The 20,338-nt window shown below is 44.5% G+C and overlaps 1 protein-coding gene across 3 annotated transcripts in view; it reads right to left on the reverse strand.

The window, feature by feature from the left end:
- The window catches only part of LOC113216461 (pancreatic triacylglycerol lipase-like), a 32,565-nt gene extending 13,094 nt beyond the window's left edge, over positions 1–19,471 (reverse strand). Inside the window, exons 1-9 of one of the 3 annotated variants that reach the window (XM_052268378.1) lie at positions 19,404–19,471; positions 19,259–19,305; positions 14,753–14,857; positions 8,472–8,511; positions 7,167–7,274; positions 6,947–7,092; positions 2,622–2,716; positions 2,400–2,547; positions 1,783–2,134 (exon numbers count right to left, since the gene is read on the reverse strand). In XM_052268378.1, coding sequence (XP_052124338.1) covers positions 1,783–2,134; positions 2,400–2,547; positions 2,622–2,716; positions 6,947–7,092; positions 7,167–7,274; positions 8,472–8,511; positions 14,753–14,798 — 935 coding nt within the window. In that variant the 5' untranslated portion in view covers positions 14,799–14,857; positions 19,259–19,305; positions 19,404–19,471. The other 2 variants (XM_052268377.1, XM_026436207.2) reach the window with 2 other exon arrangements.
- Between the last annotated feature and the right edge of the window lie 867 nt (positions 19,472–20,338).

The raw sequence follows: 20,338 nt of genomic DNA on the forward strand, positions 1-20,338 counted from the left end.
CAATCAACCTTCCCCTATCAGATGCTGCTTTCGGATTTTAAATAGGTGGAATCGTTTTGGAGAAAATGAGCCGCACATTTGGCCGCGCAGGCCCTGGCCCGCTCGTCGTTGCCTCTCCATCCCCTTCTACTCCATGGTTTCACTGGTCTGCCCCCTTCATAAACGTTTTGGTAAGTGTCGACAAGCCGACAAGCAGGTGATGGTATCATTTTACGATTTGACGCCTCTTTGTACGTCTTTATGTGCAGCGTGGTCATATTCACCGTATTCTCGTCGAAAAAAAACACACTTCATCGCCCAAACGGTGCAAGATAGAGTCAAACAGAGAAAATTTTAGTCGTAACGGTTCTTCTTTCACAAGGCACCCTTTATGCGACCATGAAAAAAATATTTAAAAAATCTACATCTTTGACCATCTCTTATTTCTTTGTTATCCGCTTTTACCGCGTTAGTGGTTGTTCCAGGATTTGCACGCACCATTTGTAGACCTCTAGCTCGTCTCCTTCGTCTTACACGGACGACGGACCGACAGTAGAGCGGTGGTTGCATTATCCCGCGTTAATGCTTTTTTTAAAGCAGTAGGGCAGGCTAAAAAGTGCGCAGAATTTTAGCGGGCACTTGGCACTTATGTGAGTGCTTACGTGGGTTTAACTTTATGCCCTCCTGTACGCACATTAAATCTCAGTGACAGTGGCGTAACTGTTCGACAACTCCAACCTATACTCATGGAGTTCAGCAGGTCACCGTCCAGCGGCGTCGTCATTATGGTTTTTGACCATTTCGAGTAAAGAAATGTGTCGGATAGAGAAAACAAACCATCGATCAACGAAAACCGCATTACGATATGTAAATTAGTTTAACAGTTATTCTGGTCTAAAACTCGAGTCGCCCATAACGCGCAATATAAATCCTTAACTTTGAATCGCTACATCTGAAAAGTGACTTGCAAGCACTTACGATGTTGTACGGTGACCCGCTTAGCTACGTGTCTGTACGGAGCTCTCTGGAACGACGGGCTTATACCATGAGAGAAGGGCGCCCTGGAGAAGAAGCTTAACCCCGGCCGGAGCGTGCGCCGCGGGACGGGGGACCAGCCTGTGAGCGCAAATGAAGACGTACGGCCTTTTGTAAACGTGCGTCAGAATGGCGAAGGTCTGACGCGTCGGCTCATGTAACTGTCATACCTGTAAGTTCAAAAGTAAGGGGCCCGCCTAGAGCGCGCGCGGCCTGTGCCGGGGGCTCCGGCCAATCTGCCTGGCTGATGACTGGCCGGCCGAGCGCTGCTGGGCCGGGCGGGCGATGCGCAGTCGACCGCTGCGCTCCCCCTCCACCGGTCTGCGCAGCCCGCCCGGCCCGCGCGCCGCTCCGCCGGCCAGCCATCAGCCAGGCCGGAGCCCCCGGCACGGGCCGCGCGCGCCCTTAGGCGGGCCCATGCGCCCTCACTTTTGAACTTACAGGTATGACAGTTACATGAGCCGACGCGTCAGTCCTTCGCCATTCTGGCGCACGTTTACAAAAGGCCGTAGCTCTTTATTGGCGCTCACATGCTGGTCCCCCGTCCCGCGGCGCACGCTCCGGCCGGGGTTAAGCTTCTTCTCCAGGGCGCCCTTCTCGCATGCTTATACGGAACGGAGACGCCACGAACTCCGTGGCCTCAGAAATAGGAAGAATACAAGAGCGACAGTTGGGCTGGGCTCTTACATTACTTCATATTCCCGTTTAGGTTCCGTCTTTGCGGAATACCCTATTATCATTATTATTTAACTCCATAGCTGAACTTACTGTCCGGGATGACTGTGCGCCATGTACACCACATCACCGCCATTGGCAGGGCACGCTCCGCGGCGAAAGTCGTCCCACGACGCACAACGTACGGCGGGAAAGGCATCCGCATGATTGACAGCCTCGGCGAAGTACATCCAAGAGCGAAGGTGGCTGCAGCCGATCTCGAGCTCGAGGAAGCAGCCGGGCTGCACAGCTGTGCCACCGTTAGGCCAGATGTCAACGTCGCCGCATGGCGCGTTGAAGCCAAAAACGCCAGCGTCGGTGTGTACGATCTCCACCAGCTCAGCTGCGTCCCGCGTCAGTCTGGCAACGCCAGGGGTCTCGAATCCAGGCCCGGCAGGGTCCATGCCTGCACGTTGAACACGCGTTGTCGACATTTTTCAGACAGCCCCCTAAAGACTGTTTCTACCAGAGTTTAACATTCTGTGCGAAGTACGACATACACGTCGGAAGAAGTACTTGGGTACTCCGCTAGAGTCCGGAACAGGGAGACGAATAATAAAACGTGGTTTGCTTCTTCTTCGTTTCAGATCCGGGCACTAGAGGAGTACCACTCCACTCATCTTCCTTTTCTTTTAGGCGGCACACTTGCCTTGATTTTTATTATATCTTACCTGTTATTTGATGGATTTGGAAGGTGATGGTATCAGATGCTACCCCAATCAGTTGTGCGCCAAGGGAATGACCGGTTAGCCAGATACTCTCTGCCGGAAGCCCAGTTTGCACCATGCGGTTGAGTGCGTCCGCTACAGCACGACTGGCCTATAGGGGGAAGCGATAGAGCTCACGAACATGTAATGAGATGACTGTTTGAGGAGAAAGAAAACACGACTCACACCAGGCAGGTTGCTGAGCGCCGAGAGGTACGGAAAGCCAGAGTATGCGCTCCAATCGACGACGATAACGTTGAAAGATCCTTGACGTAGGAAGGCTGGAGCAAGTTTTCGGTTAGATTTAAAACGCGTACCGAGTATCTGGTCCGCCATATTTGAAGCAGACGTGTGATCATGACCTTAATAACTCTGGGAAATGGAAAGAGGCGACTGTGCCCGGTGATAATGTCTGCAAGCCATGGGCCTCCACGTTACGACGTGTGTTCCTCATTGCTATGAACGCTCATGAACCCTTGGCGTGTCAGACGTGGCGGCCACTTACCCCCGATCGCCAAGGTGATGCTCAAGACAGCGTCATTTCTACGCATGCTTTTATTTGAGATTGAGACCTCCACTATCGAAAATTTTTATCTTGAAATTGGAATGGCCAATAGTTTACTAGGGGATACGGTATGCCGGTACCCGTATGGGTGCCCAGTCGCAATCTTCACAAGTAGGAAAAGTATTATTTGTTTGGCTGATCGATTAGCGAAGCATATTACTCCAGGAATGATCAAAAAGTTTCGCGTATATCTGTCTGTAATCACGGTAACTCGAGAACGGTTCTATCTAGGGACAGCGGGGCACCATGAACGTGGGACACGATGAGCATTATGAATGTACGCGCCAATGATGTCACCAACCAATAAGACGTTGATAGGGGGTGTGCCAGCGGGTGTCTTTATCGAGAGCGCGAAGGCGCACGGCGCGTAAGACGAGGAAGGGAGAGGTTCATAAATTTAAAGGGAGCAAATTAGGTAAATCGAGCATAAAAATATTCAGGATATTTTTTTAGAGCCGCATGCTGAGTCCGACAGTACAAGCGACGTTTTCCCTGCCTTCTCTAACCTTCTTACTATGAGAAACGACTGGACTTAGACGCGATTTTTCAGAACACCTGAGGTTAACTCAGGTCTCTCTAGACCAAAAAGTTGCCTTTTGGGGCAAGATGAGCAGTTGTTTTCGGATTACCATGATCATGAACTTTTTTTTTATATAATTTTCTCTCATTTTAAAGAAGAGTGGCAATTTAATTTTTTTTTTAAAAGATTCTCCAACTTAATACTTTACATGACCAACCCCTCCATAAGATTGTTGCATACCTTACCAAATTAAACTTGTTAGAATAGATTTAACCCATTGGAATAAATTTAAAATAAAATCAATTGTTCCTATCTTTAATTTATAGACGATGTCATTTCTCGTGTGGGAAGCGGCTCTGTCCCTGGCCGCGAATGAAAAACAATCTCTGTTCCCAGCTCCGCGCCTGAGAATCGTGTTGGTAGCGGCTCTTTTCTAGACTGCGCTTTGGAAACGAGTGAGCTCACAGCCGCAAACTTCAAAACCTAATTATGTTCAGATCAAAATCTGGTTAGTGATTTGGATTCAGCTATCGTCAAAAAGGGAACGAAAGTGTCCTTTTCGCCGAGACGATCAGAGGCAAAATGCCAGAATTATTGACGTTCAAAGTGACAATAACTGCCAAAAACGCGGGAAGGGGGGGGGGGAATCACTTGCGTATTAAGGGGCCCTACCCAGAGAAGGAGCGCACGGCCAGTCTGGGAATGGCTGCGTATTAAATGTTTTGGTGGCGTCCGAACGGTCGGGCAGGCCCGGCAGGCCCGGCAGGCCCTGCGGGGTGCGGGCGGGTGCGGGGGAGGCGGGACTGCACCGGCCGGGACGCGTGACAAATCCAGATGGCGAGGACCCCGGCCGCCGGGGTCTGCCTCGACGCGTCCAGCCTCCTTCGAGCTCCGGGCCAGCTCTGCCTTCGCCTCTCCGGCGACCAAGTCCCGAAAAGTACAACTATAAAATCCGTTAGAATTATCGTAGAATTTTCATTCTTGGACTTTTGGACTCTGCCAGATTCTCAAGAAATTGATGCCGTGCATGCTAGAAGGCTCGCAAGCTTGGAAAAGGACTTATGGCGGCTCGCCATTGCTCCAGTGAGCCCGTTTCGTTCCGGTCACCACATGGCCCCCTGTGCGAGCCGAGCACCGCGACCCCAGAGGCCCCCTCCCCTCCCCACCCTCTGTTTCCAAAGACACTATTATATGACAACAGGCCAGCGAAACAGTGCTCTGACTGAAAGAGGATATGCCGTTGTGTGGCGCAAATAGTGCTCCTACCGAGAAAATTTGAGAAGTTTTGCGCCGACTGCGGTTTTTGTGGAAAAAAAATGAAGTCTCTGCGACAATTTTGACCGAAATGGTTACAAGTTTTAGTTCATGTCATTTGACTAAAAATTGCCCTAGAGCTATGATTTTTGGTATTCTAGTTGACATTTTCCTTGCCGATCCAATGGTGCCAATGTCAGTTTTGTACAACCTCTATTTCAAATAGTTGAACCCGTTTTAGAAGTGCGTTAATTAGTCACGGCACCCCCCTGCTGTGAGGGTAGGCCAGCGGCCGGTGGAGGCGGCCGAACAGGCCCCATCCCACCCGCCTCCTTTTTTTTCGGTGCCCCCCACACCCCTCCCGCTCCCCTCTCTGCGCGACGAGGACGGCTGCAGCCCGCTGAGCTTGTCTCTCTCTAAAGGTCTCAGGCGGTTCGAAACAGAGGTTCACTTGTGACATAAGTTTAGGAAAACCACAAATATCATATTTTTCCTGCTTATACAGTCAGAAAGAGTAAAGTCCAATCTAGTGCCCATCATAAATTTCTTTTCGATGCGTCCACAGATGTGGCTCTAACAAGCGTCTGATATTGACCGACTTTCCAGGCGTTCCAGATCAAACCCTGTCACATTTTGCACCTTGAAAAATATGATGGGCACTAGTCCTAGTACCCGACTACCATCCCACGAAGTTTCGTGGCTGTGCGGTTTATAGTTTCGCCAAACTTATGTCACAAAGTCGGCGAAAATTCGAACTTTGAGGCGTCGCGACGCCAAAACTAAGCGTCGGAGAGCAAAACGGTTCGAGGTAGTGTATAAGCGTATCATACACTACCGATTTCTGAAAAAAACCCAAACTCGCTCCTACCGCCTTAAAGAAGAGTATGCGGAGGGAGCGGGCGCGTGAGCAGTCCAGCAATCCCTTATCACTATCGGAATTGCGAGAAATTCCTGACAGGTATATACTATTTTTACATCGCTTAAAGCCTTGTTTGGGAAAATAAGTTTTGGGCACATATTATTGGGAAAAATGACCGGAAACCGGGGGCAAAACCTGCCAAAAATCCGTCACGTGGTTTGGGTACGGCCCCTAACTCGTTCCCCCCGGCCTGTACTAAAGACGTACTAACAGCGTAATAACGCGTAAATGGTAGACATCAAGCGTAACAGTGCCGTAATAACATTATTTTGCATAAATGATGCAAAACTACGCAAAAAATAGGGTGTACTAACGTGTACTAACTCGTACACTTTGATCTGGCGTGATTTCCCCCTCGCAAAAACGACTTCGTGTCACTTTGAATGACAATAACTGTGGCATTTTGCCTCCGATCGTCTCGGCGAATAAGATTTGAACATAATAAGGTTTTTGGGTGTCTTTCTAGGACATAAATATGCAAAATCATCGTACCCCACCTAATGATCATGGAACCCCATGGGTGGGGTACCATGCACATAATGCAGGGTTCCAATATTTTATCCCCAGCCCAGAAATTGTTTGATTGAGAGGTATGATTTCTTAAGCAGGTTGTATTTAAGAGACCTGAGCATATAATCCAGCTGCCCTAAACACTATAGAGGAGGGGGAAGGACTAAAACAAAATAAGGTGGTCATGGTACCCCGCTCCATCGTACGTGAAATTTTTCTTGCAGCTTGTGTCATAAAAAGCAAGAACTGTATTGATTTTGAACCCTCTAGCTCAATAATTGAACTATCGAAAATTTCAAAAACAAAACGCCGAAAAGATTTCTTTTGAAAAATATTTTTTATATCTTCCTGAGAGGTAACTCGTAAAAGTAGGACCAAAAGGGGGTTTGGCTCTATCTTCCGTTTAGGCGCCAGAGGAAGTTTTCCACACGAAAATGGCCCTCGGTCTCGGCAAAATTAAACACGGGAGTGGGGGGGGGGGGGAATTTGTGACCCTTGGGGCCAAAGGCCTATTTACGACTCTGCCTTTTGGCCGACTCGGGTGTCAGCGCCGCAGGCCCAGGTACCATGTATGCCAGGCGCGTTGCAGCGTAACAGTGTTTCGCGTGAGATATCGCGAAGCCTGTTTCGCGAGACGTGGTCTGGCGTACATCTACCTTCTGTCAGATGTTTCGTACCGCTTAATTTTTAATCAGAAAAATATCACGTGAGTGGGTTAAGAGACAATGTTGTTTTTTCTATACCTGAAGACACAGTTTTGGAGCTGTCACTGTCTTTGCTATCCATGTAGCCGTGTATGAAGAAAACAGTTCGGAGTGATCTGTTGAACGTGGCGTCATCGAGGAGGGCGGGTGCGTTATCAACACCAATCGAGCTGTTGCCGTCCGAACTGTCAGAACAACACAAATGTTTTCATTTCCTTGCGAATTAAGAAGTGAGAAAGAAAAATAATGAGATACGTACGAGAAGAGGATGAAATTAATCTCCCTGAATTCAGAAGTTGCGTTGCTGGAGCTGTTTGCTGCCGCAGCATCCTCCTCGCCCTCCTCGAGTGTGTTCCAGACTGATTCTCTCTTGGGTGATTCTCAGAATACGGGCCATTTGGGAGTTCCTAAAATTTTTATTTTTTTTGTCGAATTTGCTAGGTTTTTGGGTCGCAATGGTTTTATTTGCCTTCAAATAAGATACGTGTAAAGTGGCGATAGTTCAAATCACGTACTTCTAGTACAACGTTAAAAGACCATATTGTGGTCACGTTCAATCAATGGTAAAACTCAAATATTGCCTCCAGCCCCTTTTAATTAGTCTTTTGTTTGCTCCACTAGTGTGTCGTACTCATATTTTACATTCAGTCATCCCCAACAGTGCAATAAATAACTTGTTTTTCGCCCCGACACTGCTCCACAGATGCCCAACCTCATAATGTACAGTTCTAAATTAACCCCTAACTACATATTTTCTCATTAGGTCATTACAACGCGTTACCTGTAACTAAAAGTTATTAAACAAAGGTCAGACCTACAAAAGGGGATACGGAGTTCACAAGTCAGAAGGTACTAATTGAAGCATTACTAATCCGGGGTTGCAGATGCAAGGATCCGCTTAGCCACAAAAGAAGCAGCACATCAAAACCTTCCTTTTCATCGAAAGGGGGATTTGATATGACACAATCGTGGCTGTGTGGAGGCGACACGGTATTCACACTGCAAAAGCGTACCAGCCAACTTTCGAATTTGAAGACTGTTTTTGACGATGACGAAGTAGGAGCTCTGCCGCTTGCTTCGGGGAACATTAATAGTCCCTACAGAGTAGTACTGTGGGCGTAGAATTGTTATTCTACCTCCTGCCCAGTTTGACGTCAGTGCAAACATTGTGAACTCCGTTACTTTTTGAAAAAGTTAGTGAGAACGACTTCGGTCGTCTCCTGACGAAATAAAGAAAAATATTTCCACATCGAAATTCATTCCTTGCGTTCCCTGGATATGTCACTCCAGAAATGCAATGTGCCTTAGACGACTATTCCCTTAAAATTGTCCGGAATTTGGCAAAGTCCGCATGAACTCAGACATTAGGAACGTACTGGAGTTCACATTTTGACCATTTAAACTGCTCTAGTCACCTACTGTTGCAGTATTCTTAGGTTTTTCGTGTTGCACCAGATAGTATTAGTGCTTTCGAGTATCTAGATGGTATAAAAACCTTTTCAAACCATATCACATAGTTGTGAAGGGCCGCGGAATCTAAACGGCCCGTATTCTGAGAATCACCCTCTTTGGCAAGTGCCCTAGGCTATTTCCGCTACAGCCACCTGCATTTAAAATATACATCTTCATGAAATTTTACTCTTGTGCTGAGTTGTTGCTCAAACAACCACAAAATACGCGTTACCAAGGCCTCGATCAAAAAGAAGCCTCCTTTTCGAGCTAATGCAAACAGACCAAAAAACGTTTGGATTTCACGGTTAATACGAGGATGATGGATAGGACATCATTCCGAATGGCAACAGAACTTGCATTATTGAATGAAGTATTGACGAATATCTGCCCGGTACAATCAGAGCAGCGAAACGCATCCAGAAAACAACACAAACAAATAGAATTTCCCTCGTCGTTTGACCGAAACTTCGTCCGTTTCAACTTGTGCCAGGAGATTATCATGAAACAATGGACAATGCGGTGCCAACGGCCCGGAGAGATACGTGCAATCCAGTTGCCCGCGCTCTTTGCTCATGATCAAACAGCTTACATTTTCGGTCTGCCGAGTAGGGGATTGTGAGGCACATTGGACCATGGGGCACATTGGTCCGCCATCAAGTTTTACGAGGATAGAGCAATCGCAGTGACTCAAACTATGCAAGAAGCCATTACCACCCTGACAGATTTTCCGAAAGGTTTGTCAAAGTTTGCAGTGAACCATCGAAATGGCGAGGGATAAATATTTTTTAACCTCAAAATAAGGTAAAAGTAAAAATGTTGACCCCACAACTAGGTACAAAACACGCATTTTCGGTTGCAAACCAAGTTTTATGATGAAGCCTACTATTTTAGCTGCAGATTGCACGCAGTGTCCAATTGGTGAAAACAAACCAGTTATCTTTTAGAGCCATTCAATTGAATTTGCTACCCTCCGGGCAGTTTGAACCGTCTTGCAACTGACTAATTTTATTTTTCGATATCTTGTCTCCTCTGGGCATTTTCTTCGTAGAATAGCACTTCGACACCCTAATGGTGTTCGGGATGAAGCGGAGGTTCTTTTCAGCAATTTTATTTTTTAGCTCGGCCCAATGTGCCCCTGCCCGGGGCCCACAATGTGCCCCTGCCCGGGGCACATTGGTCCAAAAGCAGACCTCTGCGGGTTATGGTTTTGCTCAGTCTATACCTATAAAAAAGTGTTGCGGCCAATTTTCAGAGATAAAGGAAGGACCAAACTAAATTTGGCGAAGGAAAATAATGTCTAGCTCGTCACATGAAGCATCGGGAGCAACGCCCGCGCGCTCACTGTGAAGTAGTCATCATGTCCGTCCACAGTTGGGAGCACGGATGGTGCATAACCTCAAGTACTCTTCCACCGTCACGGGACTTGCAAGTTTTTGGGAGGATCTATTAAGTAAACTCATTAAAATGCTTCGGTAGCGACTCAAAACATAATTTGTCTAGATTTAGGAACAAAATTGCATCCTTTCTGGATGTGTACGAATCGGTTCCATCTCTATGGACAAAATTGTCCTTTTACATTTAGAGTTTAAGGGGGGTTTAAAGTTTTTAAATAGATTTTTTTGCTTAGAAATGGATATGTGTAGTTTTTGGCCCCCTATAGATGGCCATGGTCAAACTAATTGGAACTTTCATTTCCTATTAGACACTGAACTAAGAAACAACAATAGATTGTAGGTATGGATGTATCTTTTTAGTCCCACTGAAGCGCAGAGAAAAGTTTATTGTTTTATTTAAAAGTTTGCGCGCATGATTTCTCCAGAAATATTGGGTTTAAAATTCTCCCATAAGGTTTTCCTGAATCAGCATCAAAAGGACTACAATTGACAAGGGGGTTTTGATATTCAATGTGAAACAAAGATTTTTAAAAACCATATCACCTCTAATTTTCCAAAGAAAAATTCATGAACTTTTTTTCTCAAAAAATGAGGTAGAAAATCTTTGTTTTACATAGGATATCACAACCCCCGTGTCAATTTGTAGTCCTTTTGATTCTGATTCAGAAAAACCTTATGAGAGAATTTTAAACCCAATATTGCTGGAGAAATCATGCGCGCTAACTTTTAAGTAAAACAATAAACTTTTCTGTGCGCTCCAGTGTCTGGGACCAAAAAGATACCTCCATACCTACAATCTATTGTTGTTTCTTCGTTCAGTGTCTAATAGGAAATGAAAGTTCCACCCAGTTTGACCATGGCCATCTATAGGGGGCCAAAAACTACATACATCCATTTATAAGCAAAAAAACAATTTTAAAACTTTAAACCCCCCTTAATAAAACAGTTTCATTAACATCTCATAAGTTCATAGATGCATGCATGATCTATTTTCGTTGCTTAGCACTACGTTTTTCAACACTCTCAAAATAAGCTCTGGTCTGGGACTTAGAATGAAAACACGCAAAATTTGTTAAGAGTGCTCAAAATTATACTATTAAACCTGAAAAAAGTTTCATTGCTTTAATTGAGACCAGCCTCCCTGCTCTACAGTGGTACTATTGTCATGTCTGTAGGTGTTGTATGTTCTGAGATGAAAACAGGAGCAGGAAAAGGGTTACACAGCACTGAGAACAATACTTGTTCTTCCTACCAACGAGAAGAGAAAGTGGGTTGGTAAAGAACGAGTAAAAAACGGACCACCCTCCCCTATGGAATTCGCCATACACTGCCTAAAAAAGGCACAAGAGGTTGACCAGTATTTTATTGGTCGAACCATTTCACGGTAAAGAGCCTCAGAGTGAACGAACCGCACGGGTTACGTGACTTGCTCGCTTCACCCAGAAAACGATATTTTTGATTTCAGAATAATACTATAATGTTATTTAGGAGGATTGCTTACTACAGTAAGAACCGAGTATGGGTACTATTCTTTAGTATGTAATCCACCATTGCATGGAATTAGAATGCGATGTTACATACTAAAGTTTAGTATGTTTGGTTAGTATGTGACATACTAATCTTTCGTGTTAGTCCCCTAATCTAAGAAAAAAAGAATACCTACTGGACCCAGGTCATCAGCTTATTAGACATTTAATACCGCGGATTATAAAATAGAAAAAGATTTTTCCATGAATGTTCTTTTCCGCAGTAAGGAAAAATGGATCAGTGCAGTGACCCACTTAATCATCGGTACGAAAATGAAGCAGCGCGTAGGAAACACTATAATCATAGGTGAAAAACGTTGCCGTACCCAAGTAAGGAGAGTTGGTGAGGACCCTGCGCGCGTTGATACTAAACCAATTATTTCTGGTACATGGTTCACTTTTTCAAACAACACAAAACAAAAGAAAACTTGCATGCTTCCTAAAGGCCCTATTGTATTATAGAGCATACAGAGTAAAATTTAATTTTAATGTCATGTCAAAATTTGAGTTAAATGCAAAACAAGGTTTTTGTAAGCATACCAATGTTTGGCGGATTAACATACGAATGCGTCAATCTAACCTAACATTCAAATCTTTAGAATGTTAAACCCCTAACCCGAGCCCTAACCAAAGCTGGGAACGACCCAGCGCTCGGCTGGAATGACCTGAAAATGCTGGAGTGACCTTCCCATCACGTCTCGGTGGTCGAGTGGCAAACGTGATTGGATGGCAGCACAGAAGTCCGAGGTTCAACTCTCGGTCGGGTAAGATATTTCCTCATTAATGAAATGGCCATTAATTTGAAAATACTGAGGAGGAAATATGCTAACAAGGAAACATTAAAAAAAAAACAAGGAATAATGTGTTTCCATACTTCAAGGGGACACTATGGTAAAAATAGGATGTCATGCAAGCCTTTCTTTCTGAACATAATGGACAGGCCGTATTTGTTTTTGTTTTTTTTAAACATTCACAAAAAAACGTTAACACTTCGTGTAAACTGCGAAACGAACCCATGATAAAGAAAACTAAATTATATTTCCTAATGTAAATAAAGAAGTAAACATTTTTAGTTGTGCGGGGTGTGCTTGGCCTATGCTGTCAGCCCATATTGCGTCTTTGCCCCTGCGGCATGAAATGGTGTGCAAACCCGCAACACTGAACATAGAGGTGTTCGCTCTGACCGAGGGGACCGAGGCACTGACCACCTGGTACCTGAATTTAAACAATGGTGTCGGTGTGGTAGCACGAATGTGTGCTCCGTAGAAAGTTCGATTGACCACCAGAAAACTTGGTGGCTGTATAAACATTCTAGAAATTTACTTTATTTAGCTCTCTATTTTTGGTTTGGGTGCACTGTCAACAAAGTGGCGGGAGTGGCCTCGAGCACAGTGTCTATTGTTGGCGGTACTTCGGGTTAACTGAAAAACAACCCGCTGTTTAGGAATTTAATTGGAATACACAAATTGAAGTTAGTGATTTTGAAGTTGGGATTATTAAGATTTGCGGCAAAAATAGTACGGAAATGGCGTAGACAGCGTACACCGAGACGTAACGTAAGACGTAACGTAAGACGTACGTAAGACGTGACGTAAGACGTGACGTAAGACGTGACGTAAGACGTGACGTAAGACGTGACGTAAGACGTCGCACAGTACTTATTGTTGGCGGTACTGAGATAATGTGGAATTGAGATGCAACAGGTGTGGTAGAAACTGGTTCGTTTAAAAAGACCTCAAGCTTTCCCTGAGTTTCAGGAGCTACCTAAAGCTCAGAAAATTTGTAAGTATTCTAAAGCAAGCTTATCTTTGAAAAGTTCTATGCGCAAACTGGCTTGAGGTAAATCGCCAACTCTTAGGTTAAAATGTTCTGTTACACACTTACCTAAGAACCCGTCATGGATATTAAAATCAAACAAGAGGTTTGTCCTTATTCAGTCCTCATTTTCGGATAGGAAGCTAATGAAAACTCTTAAAGAGTTAGTGCTTTTAGCGTGTGAGGGTGGCTAAGACATATTTGTTGTTGTTGTTCTCAATGCCGGAAAATTAATTTGAATACCTTACTAATCATTGAATACATATAAGCCCTAAAGTTCCATCTGCAATAGCTTTGTGCAGGGAATCTTCAAAAAACTCGATTTATGGACCAAAAGTTCGTGGTACAAAATGGCCTATGGTGATATGGGTAATTCTACCAAAATGGCACGGGTCGGTGTCCGCAAAAAAGTTTCTCGTTGATCTCAAATACATTGTTTATCAAGCTTCGCCGAGGTGGTTTTCGCGCTTCAGATGATTACTTGTGCTCTATTTTAACTATTTTAATCAACAACAGCTACGGGGCATTAGTATTTAATCAATAATTCGCTATAATCTCACGTTGTCCCCCTTCGTCACACCCTAACCTAATTTCAGCGTTTTCTTCAATACCAAATGATGCCAAGGGCATTTTACTGTTCGAGATGTTTATTTTCGTGTCATTTTCACTATTTTCATCAACAACAGCTACACACCATAATTTCGGCCAAAAATGTCAAATATTGTCCCCTTTGTCACGCTGTCCTGGGCGTTCGGCGTGAAAAGGGGACTATTTGAGACATATTTTGGCCAAAATACTAATAGTGAGGGGCTGTTGTTGATTGAAATAGTGAAAATGACACGAAAGTAAACATCTCGAACAGTAAAATGCCCTTGGCATCATTTGGTATTGAAGAAAACGCTGAAATTAGGTTAGGGTGTGACGAAGGGGGACAACGTGAGATTATAGCGAATTATTGATGAAATACTAATGCTTCGTAGCTGTTGTTGATTAAAATAGTTAAAATAGGGCATAAGTAATCATCTGAAGCGCGAAAACCACCTCGGCGAAGCTTGACAAACAATATATTTGAGATAAACGCGAAACTTTTTCGCGAACACCGACCCGTGCCTTTTTGGTGGAGTTACCCATATGGCCCAGTCGGCATTCTTTTTTCTTAGATTAGAGGACTAACATAGTAAAGATTGGTATGTCACATTCTTATCAAACATTCTAAACTTCGTATGTATTATTCTCATTTCATGCATTAGTGGATTTCAAAAGGATTCCTAAATAATAGTATGACATACTTGGTTCGTATTAAACATCGCCAACATACTAATTATTAGTATGTTACTCTTACCTCAAGAATACGTTTTCTAGATGCACTGCTCTTTTTCGTTACACAGGAAATGGTATCCTTAAACCAAGGAAAATACTTTTAAAAACGTACAGGGACATTTTACAACTTGATCTAAGGCATTTCCATTGTTTTCAAGACAATAGTCGCAATCTAAGGATAACTTTAATTTACTTTAACGCAATTATCCCGAAGTTAAAGACAATTTTCCTGGTATTTTTTCAACGTTAAATTAGCGTTGAAGCAACGCATTTCGCATTGTTTCAAGGACACCATTTTCTGAGTGTACTTATGTACAAGATTTTAAACAGTCACTTACCGCACATCACTGCAGCACTCATTACTGCTGCCAGAAATAGTTTCATTCTCAACCCCTTCCCGTTGCTCGTCAGTTGAAGTTGATAATGGGAGATTGTTTTCTAACCTATTCATAGAGTAGAAACGCTATTAACCAGGGGTACGCACTTCACATAGGGGTGTAATATGCGCTGTCCACGCCAACTCGACAAGTAAATAGTCACCCCTTGGGAATTTCAATTTTTCTACGCTAATCGATGCTCCCTCAGGTCCTATGCATGACCCGAAGGAATTTTGTCGATATCTCTACTGGAGTGGACTGGGGGACGGATCAAAGTACCAGCCCCCACCCCCTTCAAATTACTATTTCCACCCGTGCACCGGATTGCGCGTGTGCAGATCAATCAAATTTTGCCAGTGCTTGACACTATATAAGACCCTTCGAGAACGCAGGGCAGCAAACAAAACTATTTGCTACTTTCAGAATAGATTAGGAATTCCGAAAACAACACGTCAACTCAATTATATCGAAAACCTATATTTTGATTTCGTCGGCACTTCGGGCCCATTTAGTATCCTCCCAAATTTACTAATCCCAGAAATAATATTCAAGGGATCTCTAGGGGCCCGCAAAATACAACGTGTTGGTTTCGAAATGTCTAATTTATTCTGAAAGCGGCAAATACTTTTGTTTGAACCCATCCGTTCTCGGAGGACCTTTTGTAGTGCTACCTACTGGCAAGATTTGATTGCTCTGCCCTCGCCCAGTCCGGCGCACGGGTGGAAATAGTGATTTAGAGGGGGGGTGGGGGCTAGAACTTTAATCCGCCCCCCACCCCACCCCAGTTGAGAATCAACAAAATTCCTTCAGGGCCATGTGTGGGACCTGAAGTAGCATCGATTACCGTAGAACAATCGCAATTCCCAATAGGTCACTTGTTGTCGAGTTGGCGTGGACAGCGCCAATATACCAGTGCCTCCAAAAGGGCCGGCTCTTGCGGGCTGAACGCATTTTGCTCGCAGGCCAATGAGTCCACAAGAGCCCGCAAGGGTTTTCAATTCTAAAATTTTCATATTATTTCCAATAAATTGATTTTTTGCCTTGACAGATCCTTCGAAAGTATGCCATTCTTCCGGTGTGTCAAGGCAACAAGTCAATTTTATTGAAAATAATATGAAAAATTTAGAATCGAAAAACCTTGCGGGCTCTTCTTGCGGGCTCATTCGCCTGCGAGCAAAATTCGTTCAGCTCGCAAGAGCCGGCCCTTTTAGAGGCGCTGTATACCAGGTGACTGATTCACGCCGCGCACTTTGGTACTATGCAACCCTCCAGGACGGCTCCATCCGGGACTGCATACCCATCAGGCGCAGGGGACCGACTCCAAGCGCCAACGCGTCGTTCCACCACTGATGTTGCAGCCAACACCCAGGGGCGTTACAAAAGTGGTTGTTCGCGGTTTCACGCCCGTTCCCGCGAGTCCGCGGGGGTAATCCGCAAGTCTGCGAGGTAACTCGCGGGTCCGCGGGGACTCGCAGACGGCGAGCTAGCTGCGCCCGTAGCAGGATCCCCGGACGGGAGCTAACCCCGTGGCAGGATCCGTGGACCGCTAACTACCCTCGTGGACCCGCGAGTCATCTCCGCGGACCCGCGAGTTACCCCCTGCGGACCCGCGGGCACCCGCATGAAACAGCGAACACCCCCTTTGTACGCCCCTGGGCGTTGGCTGCAATATCAGTCAGGAGCGACGCGTTGGCGCTTGGAGCTGGTCCCCTGCGCCTGGTGGGTATGCAGTCCCGGATGGAGCCGTGCGGGCGGGTTGCATAGTACAATAGTGCGCGGCGTAAATCAGCCACCTGATACAACAATCACAAGATGATGGAGCTACTACCATTACGTTCGTCGAAGAACACACACTGGAATAAGTACGACACATGTCACCCCCACTTTTTTGTTTGATTCTGTGGGCACATCACCACATTACATTAGCAGTCTATTCTTTAAGTCAAGATCACTGCAAACTAAGGCAGGATATCTTGCCGAAATTGTTTGCTAACATAATCAAACCTTTCAGCTTTGGCGCTTTGGATTTCACAATGTAATTCGTAACAAATGGTGTTTTGTTTTTTTGTTTAAAACGACGGTCTTGTAGTAGAAAACTAACCAAGAAAATGTTTTGAAATTACGATAAATTCTTACTCAATGAAGGTAACGTTGTGTTAGTAGGTTAGTTTGGTGAAACGCTGTGTGGGATGAAGGTTCAGGTCCAGTTTGGTTAACGTTTGCTTAGTCACACCCTGTTCATTATACAATAGACCAAACGGTCAGTAAGGCTAACGTCCAGTTCCTCTTATCATTGGTCTGAAAACCGCGCAGACCAACAAACAGTTCAACAAACGTTGGACAATGGTCATGGAAGCGTGAGCTCTACCCTGTTCGTCCACCTTTGATAAATTACTTTTTTGATGTTCTTGACTTTGTGTACTGCAGTTGCAACTGCAAAACAAAGTGTTTGCCACTTACTTAACTCTAGAACAGCTCTGCGGTTAGCATATGCAGAGTAGCCCGTACTTAGAGTCAGAAAAGTCTTTTTCTATAATGTTTTGTACCGCTTGGTTTTTAATCGAAAAAATATCGTGAGTGGGTCGAGAGGAGTGAACAACGGGTGTCTCAATACCTGCAGACACAGTTGAAGAGCTGTTGTTGTCTTTGTTATCTACAGGGTGGTCCACAGACCCCTTCCTTTCTCTTGCTTATACTGTGCCACATGTAGGTATGCGGGCAGGCTTGCCTACCGTCGCTCACCGCTGCGCCTTACGGCCCCGTGCGAGTATGCAACCCGTCCGCACGCCTGCATCCGGTACAGTATAAGCAAAATAAAGGAAGGGGTCTGTGGACCACCCTCTATATAGCCGTGGATAAAGAAAACAGTTTTAAGCGATCAGTCGTATGTAGATCCACTAGTGCTTAATTTACGGTAAACAATATTTTTTCACCAAAGTGCTCAGAAAAAAACAAAGTTTTGATGCCAGAATAAGTAGCACTTTGCCGGGGAACGGAGTTTGTTGGGAGTACTAAATGCGAGTATTACCCGTATTCCCTCATATTGTTTCCTCAAGAATAAACTCCTTTCAATCTACCTCAAGAGATCTTTCAAATTCGCTGAATGATCCGAGGTAACGCTAACTGTAAAATACTATCAAATTATATTTCTTGCAAGGATTGAAAATGTATGCACTTTGCATTGCAATGCTTGCAAGACACGCCTATTCTTTTTAAACATTTTGAATTGCATGTTCCTTGTTCTCAGAAAGGTCCTTAGCAGTGTTGGTCACGTTATAACGAGAAACTATAATTAACGAGCTAACGACGCTATGCAGGGCCAAATGCCCCCCCCCCCTCCCCCGTTTTTCTACCCTAGGCGCAGGGCGTGAGCGCTATACACGGCCTCGTTCGAACCCAACACGGCGCTTGAGCTAGGAGGCTAGCTAGTGTTCTGAATAAAGCATTCCGGTAAAGCTGAAATGGGGAAGAATGCGGGGAAGAAGAAAACGGAAATCGCTATGCTTTAACATGTGACTACCGTTTTCAAGTTCCCTGCATTCGACCCTCCCGACGCACAAGCGGCTATCTTTTTGAGCTTGGCAGACAAACGGCTATCTGCTTTTCTTTGAGGTTAAGGTTGTCCACGTTTATATTGAATAACTCCCGAAGCAAGAGACATAAAATTACCGGGTAAGAAATTTCCTGCTGGTTGGTTAAACGTTCATAGTGTTACACAACCTCTGGGAGATATTAGTACCCAAAGTCGCGAGGTGGGAAAAGCAGTTTGTCTGCCACGCTCAAAAAGATAGCCTTTTGTCTGCAACGCCCAAAAAGATAGCCGCTTGTAGGTAGGGAGGGTCGCATTCTTCTTCATTTCAGCCTCAACCGCGGTATACAGCAAGATAACACGATTTCCAGCGTATTTGGCAATTTTTCGACGCGTTCGAGCAGCAATATCGTATCTGTTCCGCTGCTCGAAAGACTAGCCTACCTGTTCCGCTGCCTCGAAAGACTAGCCTACCTGTTCTCCTGTTTTTCGGTGCGCTCTGCAGCGCTGTCTTCGTTTCAATATGGGTTTGCTAATATTTACAGTAGAAAAATAAATAAAAATTGCCATTTGTTTCTTGATTATAAAGGAACAAGCAGCAATTTTTACTTTTATTCTACTGTCAAAATTAGCAAACCCACAAAGATAAGAAGACAGCGCTGCAGAGAGTGTCAAATACAGAAAAGCAAGCCTTCCGGGGCAGCGAAACAGATAGGCTAGTCTTTTGGGAGAGCGAAACAGATGGGATATCGTTGCACGGACGCGTCGTTTTAGCTTCTTTCTTCGCGTTTTTTTAACCTTTTGGCAAATTTGGGACTTAACGTAATGTTAACGCCGATTTAACGTAACGTAACGCGTTAACTTTCCATGTTAACGAGACCAACCCTGGTCCTGGTCGTAGGTGCAGTAAGTACAATAAAATGCAGCATATTACGTACCTTGACCTGTTCAGTAAAACTCTACAAATAATAGGAAGAGAAAGTCGCTGAAACAAAGAAAACACAAAGATATAAAAAAGTTGCAACAGGACACTTAAAAAAAGGCTGTCAGTGACATTTGTAAGCGAAGCCGTAACAGGCTCACCAGCGTCGCGGGCCTAGAAAGATGTACACAGACCTGTCGCACTGCCAGGGCGCTTAAAGAGATATCACTCCTACGCCCTCGCACTATTATCACTAGCAGGCCTTCACTGGATGTGTTCTGCTGTAACCGGTTTAGAAAGCGGACTTCTGGTGATATTCTTGCAAGTCCCTTCTAGAGCACTAGGTTTGACGTCAATGTATATTTAAGTTGTTTTCTCTTTTCAGAACCCTTGATTTGGTTTCTGTAACCTCAGACGTTGCAAGTCAAGTCAACGTAGGACCCCGATGAAATAACCAACACCCGCGAGGGGTCAGATGAAAACGTTAGTTTCAACATTTTCAAATTATTGATGCGTTTTGCTGGTAGTATGTTCGTCTACTTTAGGGACCCCTCGCTTAACATCCGCATCGCTCTTTAGATTTATCAAAACTGAAGGAACGTCACACATAAGGAACATCACCCATTGTTACCATCACTGTAAAAAAAATCTATCTTAATTTTACAATCACATGTTTTGAAGCAGTTTACAAAACAATTCTGCTCTCAAATTTAATAACAGATGTGTTTTGAAAAGTAAGAACATTGTTTGAAAAGTCATGTCATGCTTATTAAAATTAATAAAACCACTTGAAAAGTCATGAGATGTTGTTTGTAAAATTAATAAAACTATTGGAAAAGTCAAGTAATCGTGTCTGAAAATCCATAGCATTTCAGGCCCTTAAATGGTAGTTTTTCCTCGTTAAAATGTCAGGGTTTTGCTTGTAGTTTCAAGAAGTTTGGAAATAAAAAAGGAAATGTTCCAATGGAATACGCGCCACAGCAATGGTATAACACATCGTGCTCAGGAATTGGCATGACATAATGAAAAGATTAATTGACGTTAAGATATATATTGGCCACACAGGCAACAAGACATCACTAGATTGACATTAGGT

This window comes from Frankliniella occidentalis, unplaced genomic scaffold (assembly GCF_000697945.3).
Source record: "Frankliniella occidentalis isolate FOCC.00 unplaced genomic scaffold, Focc_3.1 Scaffold68, whole genome shotgun sequence".
Taxonomy (NCBI): domain Eukaryota; kingdom Metazoa; phylum Arthropoda; class Insecta; order Thysanoptera; family Thripidae; genus Frankliniella; species Frankliniella occidentalis.